At 31.8% G+C, this 13805-nt stretch overlaps 2 protein-coding genes across 2 annotated transcripts in view; one reads left to right on the top strand and one right to left on the bottom strand.

Annotated features, from left to right (window-relative positions):
- The window catches only part of LOC125843977 (uncharacterized), a 621631-nt gene that overhangs the window by 163819 nt on the left and 444007 nt on the right, over nucleotides 1–13805 (top strand). The gene's annotated exons all lie outside the window — the stretch shown is intronic.
- On the bottom strand, nucleotides 7609–13716 carry LOC125843984 (uncharacterized). Its single transcript, XM_049523191.1, has 11 exons — nucleotides 13108–13716; nucleotides 12396–12514; nucleotides 12182–12244; nucleotides 11969–12058; nucleotides 11712–11877; nucleotides 10752–10941; nucleotides 9794–10632; nucleotides 9442–9604; nucleotides 8893–9329; nucleotides 8402–8467; nucleotides 7609–7956 (listed from the first exon to the last, which is right to left on the bottom strand). Exons 1-11 carry the CDS (start codon nucleotides 13675–13677, stop codon nucleotides 7852–7854), a joined length of 2808 nt encoding a protein of 935 aa, XP_049379148.1. The 5' UTR covers nucleotides 13678–13716; the 3' UTR covers nucleotides 7609–7851.

Here is a 13805-nt window from a genome sequence, read left to right as displayed (position 1 = left end):
TGTCTAAAAGAAGTTTTCCTTTGAAATAATTTTTTCACATTCATTCGATAATTAACATTTGATCTTTAAATTCGATTTGAAGTTGTATTTTAACTTATTTTTCACTTTTGAAGTTGTATTTAAGTGCATTTAAACATAAATATTATTTCAATTTTTCTTTGAAAAATGTATAATCCATGACAGCTTTATAAATTCAAAATAAAGTGAATAATATTTAAAATCTATGTTTGAACGCCTACTTAAGATCTGAATTTTGTGGATACAAATTTTGGATTTATGTACACAGCTTATTTGATTTATTGGATTTGAAAATTATTATTTTATAACGATTTAGCCCGCTAGTGATATTATTCACTTTGGGCTTAGATTCAGACGACTAAACGCACCACTAAGGTGTAACATTTGTTTACTTATATACCTACCTAACACCGATTTTGTTTTGTCAATACATTTCTTAGCCTAAGAAAGAATGTCATATATACCCTTTCTTATGACTCGACATCCTCGCTGATGTTTCCCCTCATCGCATGAAATTTGTCTAGACTCAACACTAAGGTTTATTCTTTTTTTATTTTTTTTTTGTCTAAACTTAATTGAAAACTGACTCACCATCGATAAGATATATGAGTGACTATGATACCATATGTAACAGTTCAATCCATTAGTGATATTGTTGATTTTGGGCCGACCCGTATGACTTTAAAACGCTTCGCTAAAGCGTAATACATACGTACTTATATACCCAATATCTTTTATATATATTGCCGATTTGAGGCTCTTATCTTAAGCTAGAGGTCACATATTTATCCCTGAACATATAACTTGTATATTAATATCATGTTCAACCAAATTATAAAATCTATTAATTCTACAAAATATTTTCTTATCAGTAGTATTTTATTTATTTTAAAAAGATACTTTTTGAGAGTAATATTCTATGTTTGGCTAAACAATTTCAAAAAGATTATTAAAGCAAGTATTTTTATTTTATTTTTAAAATATATTATTAAAGTTTTCAAAAACTTGATCAAACAAGTTATAAGTGCTAAAATAATCTGATTAAATTTATATACCCAAAATAAGTAATTTTATAATTTAATTCAATGTTATGGGCTCCACATAATTGGGCAATCATGCACATAAAATCTCCATAATGTCTAACAAGTCGTGCAATTTTTGAAGAAATTATCACGAGTTTCCTTTGCCAAATTTGGTGAAGTAGGGATTTCTAGAACTATTTTCTAATTTGATACTCTTTAAATTTATTGGTTAGAAATATGTTACTTTCTCCGGTTTATATTAAGTGAATTATTGGGTATGATATTTTTTTTATTTTATAAATTATAGGCTACTTTTCAGTTTTCACTACTATTCCTTTGATTATTTTCAAACTATAGTATCCTAGAAAATGTAAAGTAGTTAACAATCTCATTAAATGAAAGATACATGTCAAAAACACCCCCAACAATTTTTAGACTTTGAATAATTCACTTATTTTGAACTATAAAAAAGGTCTCAACGATTCACTTAATTTGGACTCGAGGGAGTACTATTTATACATACTTAATAAACTATTAATATATATTTGTTGCAAAAGATATTGAGTTCAAATGAACTTATAATTTGTATCCTAATAGATAGCCTGTTTGATCAAATTTTAAAATCTGCTTATTTTGTAAAGTGTTTTTTTTTTATGTCTGAAGTGCTACTCGAAAAAATATTCTTAGAGAACTAAGAATATCGTTTTGTGTTTCGCCCATTAATTTAAAAAATACCTTTGTTAATATTGCAGTAGTACTTTGTGCTTTACCAATGTTTCAAAAATATTTATTTAGAATTTTCTTTTTACTTTTTTAGTTTCTGAAACACAATTTCTAAAGCTACCCAAAATTACTTTTTTTTTTTTAATTTTTTTTTATAAACTTAGTTAACCACTTTTTACTTTTTTAAAAATAGATATATATTTTCTAAAAGAAACACTTATCAACTTCTCAAAAAATTTGGCTCTATCTCTGGTGTTAGGTGGTATATGTTAGTATCACTTTAATTTGTAACTCCTAATATTAAATTGCTTGATTTAATTTAAGTATCCAAAATAAGTAAATATAGTATAATTCAATGGTATGGAACCCACATAATTTGGCAATTAAGCACATTGAACCTCTATATAATATTTAACAAGTGGTGCAATTTTTCAAGAGTTGGTCATGAGTTTCCTTAGCCAAATTTGGTGAAGTGGAGATAATTATTAGAACTATTTTCTAATTAAATCTATCATTCTCACACTCTTAAAGGAAATTATAAAAAAAAACTAGCACACCTCACGAGCGTGATAGGTACCAATAGATATTTAATATTATATTATATTTAAACTATTCATAAGAAATAAAAAAAATCACAAAGAGTTCGTCTTTGCTTTTCATTTATTTGTTGTATATAAATAATTAATGATATTTGTAAAACATAGGACATTTTATGTTTGTGAAGTGGTATAAATCTGTGATTTTATAGAATATTTTAAGAATTTGAATTCAAGATATTTTAGCTCGAACACTTTCATTTTAGGTTGTTAATTATTAAATAAAAAATATACTGAGTTAATTTTATATATGATCACTTAACTTAAACTATTTTGACAATAAGCAAGTTATTGCACGAATTTCTCATATTTTGAGATTGCCTTTAGTATATGCTCTTTAAATTGGTGGTGCTTAATTTTACCTCTGCTACTTATTAAGTGTAGAACTCCTCTTCGTTGACGAAAGAAAGCTTAATTTATGCAAGTTGAGTTTCATCAAAATTTTGCACACGAAATCGAGCTAAGGAGTATGTAGACATATCTTCGAGTTGCTACTTTGGAACTTGGAGAGTGCTTGATATGCTCAAGAATGTGCTAAAGTGGAGGTACAAGACTCCACTTAGAAGACTACTTGAAGAAGGAAGAAAGAGACTATGTATGCTAAAGTAGATATTCCTAAAATGCAAGCCTCTTGTCTAAGAAGAACCTTATTTCATTAAGAGTATTTTTGTAATTAATAGTTTTAATAACTAAGAATAACTCTTTTAAGACTTCAATTATTTTAATACATGTATTGAATTCTCATGAATTGAGTATACTCTTGAGGAAGTCTAACACTAAAATCATAATTGCTAGAAAATGATGATCCCTTGAAGAGATTGCTTGCTAGAGGAAATTAATCTTTCCTTTTTAGAGTCATCTCTATGGTATAGATGTTTGTTTTGATGTTTTTAATATGAGGTCATGATTTTGATTTAGTCACGATTGCCTATTATTTCCATTTTTGTGTCTTGCTTTTATAGGATTGGTGCTTTGTTGAATCAAGTCAATTGAAGGTATGGATTGATTTATAACCATTGTATCCAATTCTTTTCCATTTTACGTCTCTTCTATCATTTATCTTTTTTTTTTCTTAGTGTTAAGATTTTGATTTTCGTATCTCAATATTTTATCAATAAATACTAATTGATACAATTCTAAGAGCGGAATAAGAAAAACAAAGATTTTTTTTAAGAAAAAAGTAAGAGAAAAAAGGATAGAAAGGTAGAATAAATGAAATCACACACAATCAAATCTATTAAGAGGATTGACCTCATAAGAATATGCAAAGGGAATCTAACCTATTTTTAAAGGACCTCAAGGGAATTAGATTCTCATCAACCTTTCTTTTCATATTCAACATAATCAAAAGCTTCAACAAGCTCACAATGCTCTCAAAGAGTATTTAGTATTCAACCATCAAGGTACTCTTAAGATCTTATTTGATATTGCTAATCAAAACTGTTTATTTTTAGAAGCATTTTTTAAAAAATAGCTTTTCAGATAAGTGCTTTTGAAAAAAAAAACAATTTGTGTGTGACCAATTCATTTGAAAAGTGCTTTTGATAAGCAACTTGTGTTTAACTAATATTTTTAAAAAGTTTTTTGAAAAGTGTTTTTGAGAGTCAAATTACGAAAAAAGGCACGTATCAATGTACTTTTAATATTAAAATTATTTTATAAAGAGAAACCATTTTAAATTTCTATTATAGAAAAATAATTAATTTTTTATTTTTATTAAATTAAAATGTACATTTTAAATTTTCAATCAATACTATACTTTATTCCGGGAGGGCTGGAATCTTTAATTATTTTTTTCTAATCTTGCAAAAATATTGTTGTTAACCGTAATAAAATAAAATATAAACGTAAAATAAAATAAAATTTTGTTATATAAAATAAAGAATAAAATTTAAATGAAACTCAATATTAATAAGAGATATATTGGTAAATATGTATATATGGAAGCAATATGTTAGTCTTGAAAAAAAATAATTTTCTACTTCTCACTTTTTTTTAAAAACAGAAATTTTTAGCTTCTTACCAACAACAGAAAAACTGCTTTTGCTTCCATTTAAAATTTTTTTTATTAATTTTCCAAACACTTGATTTTTCAAAATAAGTACTTTTTATCTCAAAATAAGTGCGTGTGGCCTTCCAACAACAATGCAAAACAAGCTCTAAGTCATTTTGTAATTTGTAATTTTGGATAAGTTGAAAATAATTTCAGTCATGGCAGATTATCCTCAAACATTTTAACTAATATTTAGCCAAAAAATTGATTAAGAAGAGCAAATGATAAAAATCTGACACCAAACTAGTTGAAAAGAGCAATAAATTAGCACCAAAACTGAACCAAACAACCACAAAAGCACAAAGCAATTTTCAGATTTTATATCACAAATGCAAAGAAAAAAATAAACATTATCTAAATAGGAAAAGTTGAAACACCAGAAATCAATCTAGAGTACCTTGGAACTAATTAGATGATGCTGGAACAGCAAGCCCAAATGTATCCTGCCAAATCCAAGTAGCCGAAATCTTTTCCCAAGATGCTAGAAAAAGTTTCGAATTTTCTGAACCAACATCTTGAGCCCTAGTGGCTCTGATACCATGAAACTTAACAAAACTTCATATTTTATCATAGGGGAAATTATATAACTAAACTAACATTAAATAGATAATTATGCTACATGACTATAGTTTAAATTAATTATAGAAAAGGGTTATTGTTTAAGAAAATGGTTATGATGGGTCTCACATTTTTATATTAGATCGTGTTTATTTCCATTTCCCATTTATACAAATCTTTTCACACTTTATCTCTAACCTACCCACTTAATTGACTCCTCAATTATGTTATTCTCCCATGAATCTCTCAACCAATTCAATTTTCAAAATTTTAAAATTTTGAATCAACCCTCATAATCTTGCAAAATCAGGTAATCTCCATTTAGTTTTTTTTTTTTTTTAATTTCATCAGTTTTTGATATTTTTTGTATTTGTATAATTTTCTCAATTTTTCCTTTTTTTTCTTCATAGTTCTACAGCCAAATCTCGATTCCTTGGGTACAATCATTCTAATCATGGAGGAGCAATCTTCATCAAAGAGAATCACTAGAGGTATACATTTGCATGCAACAAATTCGATTGGAAATCCATCCTTTACGTTGAGTTTAATTCAACATTTTGAAGCAATTGCATGTTCTATTACGAAATCTAATGATATTTGATTCAAACATTGCAAAGAAGAAGATGAGATCTAAGTTTCTCAATGACCCCATCAATACTGGGTTAAAATCTCCAAAGAAAAAAAGACAAGAGGAAAAAAGAGTTAATGATACCGATTTGATGATTCCTATAAAAGAAAAAAAAGTACAAGAATCATGATTATGTTGCAATAGATTAATTAACATGAATCAGATGATTCTGAGGTATAGCCCTGTTTTCTCTTCTTTCTTTTGTATATCGATAATTTAAGTTGTATATGACATAATAAATGAATTGTAATTAAGAAAACTAGCATTTGTATATATTACATAATTAATAATCTGTTGTGTTATTGTTCATAGTTATACAAGTCCAATTGACATATACAAAACTATACAAGTAATAAAAAATTACTCAATTATATTCATTTATTGACTTAAAATATATAATGAATTGTATAAAATCTATCTAATATACAAAACAAACATTAACATATACAAACTGATACAAGTAATCGAAAATTACTCAATTATATACACTTGTTGACTTAAAATATACAACGACTTGTATAAAATCTATCTAATATACAAATCAAACAGTAACTTATGCAAAACTGATAAAAGTAACAGAAAAATTACTCAATTATTTACATTTGTTGACTTAAAATATATGACGACTTGTATAAATTCTATCTAATATACAAATCAAATAGTAACATATACAAAATTGATAAAGTAAGGAAAAAATTCATAAATCACAGTATGTTTAGACACAGAATCACCCACGACTTGTATAAATCTATCTAATAGACAAATATAACCGTAACATATACAAATTGATACAAGTAACCAAAAATTACTCAATTATATACAATATGGTTAGACAAAATCACACACAAACAAACTTAGTCTGGAATTCTATGCAAATTATTTCCATCTACAAATTATTTTCAAACAAATCAACTACTTCATATCTTAATACCAGTCTAGCGGATCTTAATACAAATTAAACACGAATTAACCAAGAAATATATAAAAATACATATACATAGAAGAATATATTACTTGTAATGGATAGGTTGTTGTGTTTATCTTTTTGTTGTTTAAGCCACAAAAAGAATCAATTGTTTCCGTTCTACTACTGAAGAAGCTTTGCTTGAATGAAAACAATGAAGACTCTGCGTTTCCTCACGAAGAAGAACACTTATTTTGGTAACGTATTCTAATTAAACTAAATGACCTTTACTTAAAGAATTATTTTCCTTAATTACCACATAATCAATTAGATACAATTAAATAAGATTTTGTATAATTACTTATAAAAAGGACAAATTATACAAATAAGAATCATAATAGCGATTTAAACTATAGCCATGATGCACAAATAGGCAAACTATATTTAATGAGGCCTATTATGTTTCCCACTGTAACTATTTATGAAGTTTTCCCTTTATTATATCAGCATTACATGTTCATATACACTAGCAAGAAACTCTATCAAAAGTAAGAAAATATTCTACAGATCTCTCCTATGATTCAACTAACTATATAAGGTACTCCCTCTGTCCCAATTTATGTGACACATTTCGCTTTTCGAGAGTCAAACAGTTTAAGTTTGACCGAAAATTTACTCATGAAATTTTCAAATCTTTTAAAATGAAATTTATATATTTGTAAACTACACAAAAAGTACTATAAGTCTCAATAATTGATAATACAAAATATTTAAAAGATATAGGAAAAATTTACGATCAAAGGTAGACATGTTTGAATCTCGATATTCGAAATGTGCCACATAAATTAGGACAGAGGAAGTAATATATTTACAATGTTCTACACTTGTAAAATGAACTATACAACCTATGATGGTTGTGGTGCAGTGGTGGGAATGTTTCAATCTTAACTAGAGGTCTCGGGTTCGAGCCTTGGGTATGGAGAAAATCCTGTTGGGAGCGCCACCCTTGAATGGGCCCTGCAGTGCGCAATCCGGATTTAGTCGGAGCTCTAATATGGGCTCCGTGGGAAACCAAAATAAAAATAAAAATGAACTATATAAACTTGTAAAACTTGTAAATGCATCTTACTATGATAAATTGTAGATTTACAAGCATTTTACTCTAATACAGTGGCTGTACAAAGAAACATGGATTGAAAACTGTACAAGTTTGTTTATTTTCTAATTTCTGTTTAGTTCTTCTTCTTCTCTCTCTCTCTCTATATATATACATGTATAGTTGTAAGCTGTTGCTTGCTTGATCTTTTCACCTGTCCTGCGGCTAACGTGACGATGTGTTTTTGATGTTATTATGCTAAAGTCGCCCAGAAACTTGTTACGCAGAGGCTAGTAGGAGTGCCAATCGTACGTGACCATGTCCAATCTGTATTACCTGTCCGTCGCATTTCTGCCAACTAAAGTCATGGGATACAAGAGTTTAAAATACAAAACAATGTTAGTGATTTCTTCTAATTTGCTTAAACCATGAAAGACAAAGTTACTCAGTACCGGTGCTGGTAAAAGGTAACAAGTACCTAGTGAAATAGTATGGTTACTCAACTTTACCCATTATATAGTGACTTTGTTGTTATAGTGTGTAAAGTAAAGTTGCTTTAGTTGACAAAAAATAATTTTGTTACTTGATCGTTGTAACGGATAAAGTTGAGTGACTATACGCATTCCAGTTAGTTCTTTGGCATCAATAATATGTTTTACTAGTAGCTTTGATAATGTCAGATTCTATCTGTTAAAAGAGAAATCAGTACTATGAGTAAGTTTTTATAGCAACTCTGGGAAGTTTATGAAATGATAAGACTTTTCAAACCTCTAAACATTCAAGTAGAGTTCAAGTTTACATACTCTGCCATCTCTGAGCTCAAAAATGACTGAATCTTCCGAAAAAGGAATTGGTCTTGTAAGTGCCACCTGTTTATAAACCAATGTATGACTATGACAATAGAGACTTTGTTGCATGGATAAGTATTCACTACTGTTATGTTAGGCTTCATAAAGATGTGCTATACCAACGTAACTGCATCTAGGCGATGGCTCATATAGAATTTGTGGGTTCTGAAATATAGATTTTAGACTATGTATACCCGAAGCTCTAGGTTCTACAGAACTCGCTAACCCCTGGTTGGGTAGTTCATGTAACATAGCCCAAATACTGTTTAGTATTCAAAAAGGTGTGCCCATACCAATGTTTTACTTATTGGATTATAAGTTATTCAACTCATTCACATCCGGATCATGAATGTTTGGACTCAAAATTGAGCAAAGGGATGGAGAGTCCGTATAACATAGTCCAAATATTCAAGAAGCAAGTAGAGGAATTGTAAATAAACACTAACCTTGGAGTCACAGTTTTTGTTTGAGGCTTGGAGGTTTTCTTCAATTTTCTCTAAACGATCTGCAAGATCATCGGAAGTACAAGTTTCTTTACGATCATGATTATCAGAGACATGTTTTTCATTTGCCATATATGGGAAGCCACAGCTTCTCCATTTCCATGTTCCATTGTCCAAGAACCTTAGATACACTTTTTCATCTGAACCTATTAAGAACAGATGAGCACCTGTGAAGCATGGTCCCGGTGAACCAACAAGAATGACACTTGGATCTGGTGTTCCGTGCTCTATCCAATTCCATCCGTTGGACGGATTCCAATTATATTCAACTAGTCCACCATCTGCCGAAAGCATGAAAAGAGAACCTTGCAGTGACAGTGAAGATAACCTCATTGCAGTTCCAGGAGATCTTGATAGAACCAAATGTTGAGATTGGTAATGTTCATGCCATAGTTCAGTCACTTTGTTATACTGGTATAAGCGTCCGTTCCTTCCAATGACAAACACCACGTTCTCTCGGAGCAGTTCCTGGTCAGCAATGCTTGCNGTAATGTTCATGCCATAGTTCAGTAACTTTGTTATACTGGTATAAGCGTCCGTTCCTTCCAATGACAAACACCACGTTCTCTCGGAGCAGTTCCTGGTCAGCAATGCTTGCAATCTTTGTACTGGCTGGGTACCGACAATCTTTCCATTTGAACTTTCTCAGTGCAACCTAAGAAACAGGTTATGCCACTTTAGCCTTCATTTTATCAATATTTAGACTGGAAGCTTAGAAATTTCAGGATATATAAGCTTAGTGCCACTCATTTTAGCCTTCATTTTATTAGGCTGAAAGCATTCTTCGTATACTCACCTTTTGAACCTCTAAACTAGAAAAGTGGACATAATATATGCTACTTACTGCAAATTGTAGCAATCTCCCACTTTTGCTTACAAAGAAAAGTGCATCTTCTTTTCTAGCATTTCGAGGTTTCCCTGGTAGATCGTCCCATGGAGGACCTCCGATTACTTGCCTTCCTTTCTTCATAGCAGTGCAATTAATCCATGCTAGTTCAGCACTATCTCTTTCTCTGATGAGCAAACTCCGTTGCTCATCAACCAAAAACAAACTTCCATTATAGTTCCCAAGGGCACCTCTCATAGCTGTTGGATGATCATGCCTAAGCCAGAACCACACATTATCAGAATTTAGATACTCGAAAATCAGACCACCCTCCGTTATTAGGAAGAATGATTTTCCTTCATGCATCACCCTCATATGGAAATTTTTGTTGATCCAGTTATCCGGGATATTGTAGTCTCCCTCGGGTTCAGCAGCTTTCCTAGCTGACATATCAATTGATATGTAACTGTATTGTTCTTTGCTTGTCCTTCTCCTTCTTGCTGTCGATGTCGTGAGATCAAGTTCATTGTTTTCATCTTTGATGCCTGCAATGCAATTCGACGGTCCATGTTCTTCAGTGCAATACTCTGCATTCCATCCTTCTGTTTCTGGGGCATCTACTAGAAACCATACATACTTCTGTGATGATCTTCTTCTGGCATTAATTTGATAGTTCGGTCCGGAACTCTCATCACCGAGACCGGATAGGCGAAGCTCTCCAAGCCTACCATCATCAAGTGGGAAAATAATTCTGCCAGGATGCAATTGCACTCCTGGAATTCCTCTTGCAGCCTTGGCATAAGGGGGATAAGCATGATTGATCCAACTTTTTGTAGTATCATCCTCTTGGTCAATGCCTGTATTCATGTCAAAGATTCAATTTTTCGAGGCAGATTAATGGTTGAATACTGTATCTGTTGCTAAGTAATGAATTAGCACATTTAAAAGGAGAAGAAGAGTTATTTCTAAATCATACCTGAATGATCTGGAATTCGATATTCGAAAATGTAACCAGCTATAGTTGTAAGAAACAATGAGTGAGAATTTTCAGCCAAGTTTTCTTCAGAAAGGCATGTAATGGAAGACAGGACATGATCTTTTGGATTTCCATGATTAATCCATTTCCATTTCCTTTGTTGCGACCGTCTCTCTATTAAATATCCTCCCTTCATATGTTCAAAAATTTACAAGAAAAGGGAAGTCAAAACTATATGTGTTGCATAAAAAATAGATAGTGATGTTAAGAGATGGGAGTGTAGGCATGAAAGGAACCAGAAAACCACTTTGGTAGTTCAAGTTTATCTAATAAATGGATTCTTGACTTAGGCGCAACATTAACATACCCAGTGAAATCCACTAAGTGGGGTCTGGGAAGAGTAGAGTGTACACAGACCTTACCACTACCTCGTGGAGTTAGAGAGGCTGTTTCCAAAATGATTCTTGACTTAGGTATATTACTAATTCACACCATACATTGATATATTCAGGGGAAAATTGGAGGATCATGTAATTCATCAAGCAATTTACTATAAAGTTGCAGTGATCTCATTTTAGCACTATTCACACAGTTTCCTATTTGTCCTTCCAGCAAGACGGAAGTCTTTCGAGACATGAAGTCCTTGCATTATTTTATTATCAGCTGAAAAGTTTCTTTTACTTATGAGTGTTAAGACCATGTATGGGGGTTAACACCTGCTCACTGGAACTTTTCAACGAGTCCTCCATCAGTAGTTGTGAATGGTTAACGTGTTCCACTTATTGAGCAAGGTTCTATGGCTGGTACATGACCCCTAGGGTGCTGAAGGCATCCTTATGGTAATCTCGTAGTTCCTACGGGGTAGAGATGATGGGGTCAGTCCACTAAGTTTCCTTGCTTTTCTTAATACAGTGTTCTTTTTGTTAAACTATAGGTGATGGACTAAAAAGAGCTTTGTACCTTAGCCAAGAGAAACAAAGATTTTGAAATAGCTCCATTCACTCCTTTTAAACTGCATCCTAGAGTTGGTTTCAGAGAAGTATCTTGATCAGAAGACTCTTTTCGTATATGCTTCTTCCATGATGGCCTTGAGCGCTGATCGTATTCATAAAGATCTCCTGCAGTACTGTTGCAAAAATGTTAGATCCATTAGGCAAAGAATAAGAGACATTCGAACGATTGAACCAAAAGAACTAGGATCCTTTTTGCTGTTTTACCTAATTGTAAAGACTACTTCTGATATAAATGTAGATGCATCTGCGATTGCTGCAACATTTGCTCCGGGAGGTTTTCCATGATTAGTCCACCTAATTGCATTTGAAAGCAGACATTGATGTGTGTTCTTTCTAATGATTTAAGCTTTTAGATGTGACGATCACACACTTCAACAAAGACGACCATCGTCAATCATATATATGAGTGGTTCTCACCTTATGAGATCAACCTCAGTGAGTTCTAATAAAGTTCCATTCTTTGTGCAGAAATATATTCTCCTGATGTTGATGGACAAATTCAAGGTGTTATTAGCTTTGCCTGGAGCTCACACAAGTCACAACTATCTGCAGTAACATAATTTAACTTTGTTTTTCCTCAAGAAAATCCTCAATATCGAAATAGTCAAGTGTACGAATATACTATACTCACTTCCTATCACTGGATACAACTCCTGATACAATTTGAATTAGTTCTGTTTCTTTACTTGTTTGATGATCACTTGCTGGTGTAATATTTATCCAAACTGGCTGATCATCACTTAGCTGCAACTGTGGGAAAAAAACATAGATTACCCTTTTTACACCAAAGGTAAATAACCATGAGAATTATATAATCTGATACAGTTCTAAGCAAGTTGGAGTCAACTATATGAATCCTCACTATCCATGTAGCTCCATTTAAAGCCTGACAGTCCCATATTATAAAGGAGATTCACAATCAGATATCCACTAAATTTTATACCAAATGAAGACAAACAGAAAATACTGATTGAGAGTTTTAATCTGATACAACTATTACCATTACAACAACTACAACAACAATGATTATGTCTCAATCCCAAGTAAGTTGGTGTCGGCTTACGTCCATGTCGCTCCATTTAAGCTCATCACACTCCAATATTATAAAATACAAGAGAATTCTGATCCGATATTCACTAAAACATATCAGAGAGTTGAATAAAGAACAACCTGGTGCACAAAGCATCCCGTGTTAGCAGGGATCGGAGAAGGAGATGTAGACAGCCTACCTAATGCAAGCACTAGTGACTTCTTCCATGGCTCGAACCCATTACTCTAAGGCACCCCTTATCAGATAGTTTAATGGTTACCTTACATGTTTATATGAATGTTCAAAAGGTTACCTGATAGATATATCCTGATTCTGATAGAGCAAGAATTGTCTGATTGACCATGAAAACAGAAACTGCATACCCTGCTGATATTGACAATTCATGAGGTGCTATAACCCACTGCAATCCATTCCAAAATCTTTCATAGATTGATCCACTTACACCAGTGATCCAGATAGATGCTTCAGACATTTTTGTCAAAGAAACTCTTTTTCTCAAAGGAAGATACGTATAAGAACTTCCCTCATCCTTAACTTCAGTAAAGATCTCATCTTTTTCAGGTTCTTGATTAGTCTGATCAATTCTATTGACTTTAGTACAGTTATCATTGAAACAAGAAACTAAATCATAAGGCAAATCCACTTGTAACCAACTGTTGGATTGCTCATCATACTCCCAAAACTTGTTGGTTTTCAACTCAAATTTCCTCTGAGCTTGTCTTACATATTGTTGCACAAACCATGACTCTGACTCTGATTCTGAAATAGTCACACAGCCAAATAATGACAAGATAATGAAAATCTTGATCAAGAACATGAGATAAAAACAGTACAACTTGAACAACATGGTTCTTAGAGACATAACATCATGAACAAGATATGCACATACTTAAGTCCATATGGGCCATAGCAGAATAGACTTCACTTAAACCATTACATGTAAGTTATAGCCAATATTTTTCAAGAGGGGTAGGCCAAGGGAGGTGTGTG

This window comes from Solanum stenotomum, chromosome 11 (assembly GCF_019186545.1).
Source record: "Solanum stenotomum isolate F172 chromosome 11, ASM1918654v1, whole genome shotgun sequence".
Classification (NCBI taxonomy): Eukaryota; Viridiplantae; Streptophyta; class Magnoliopsida; order Solanales; family Solanaceae; genus Solanum; species Solanum stenotomum.
Note: the sequence above shows the minus strand (reverse complement) of the source record. Positions and strands in the feature narration are given on the sequence as shown.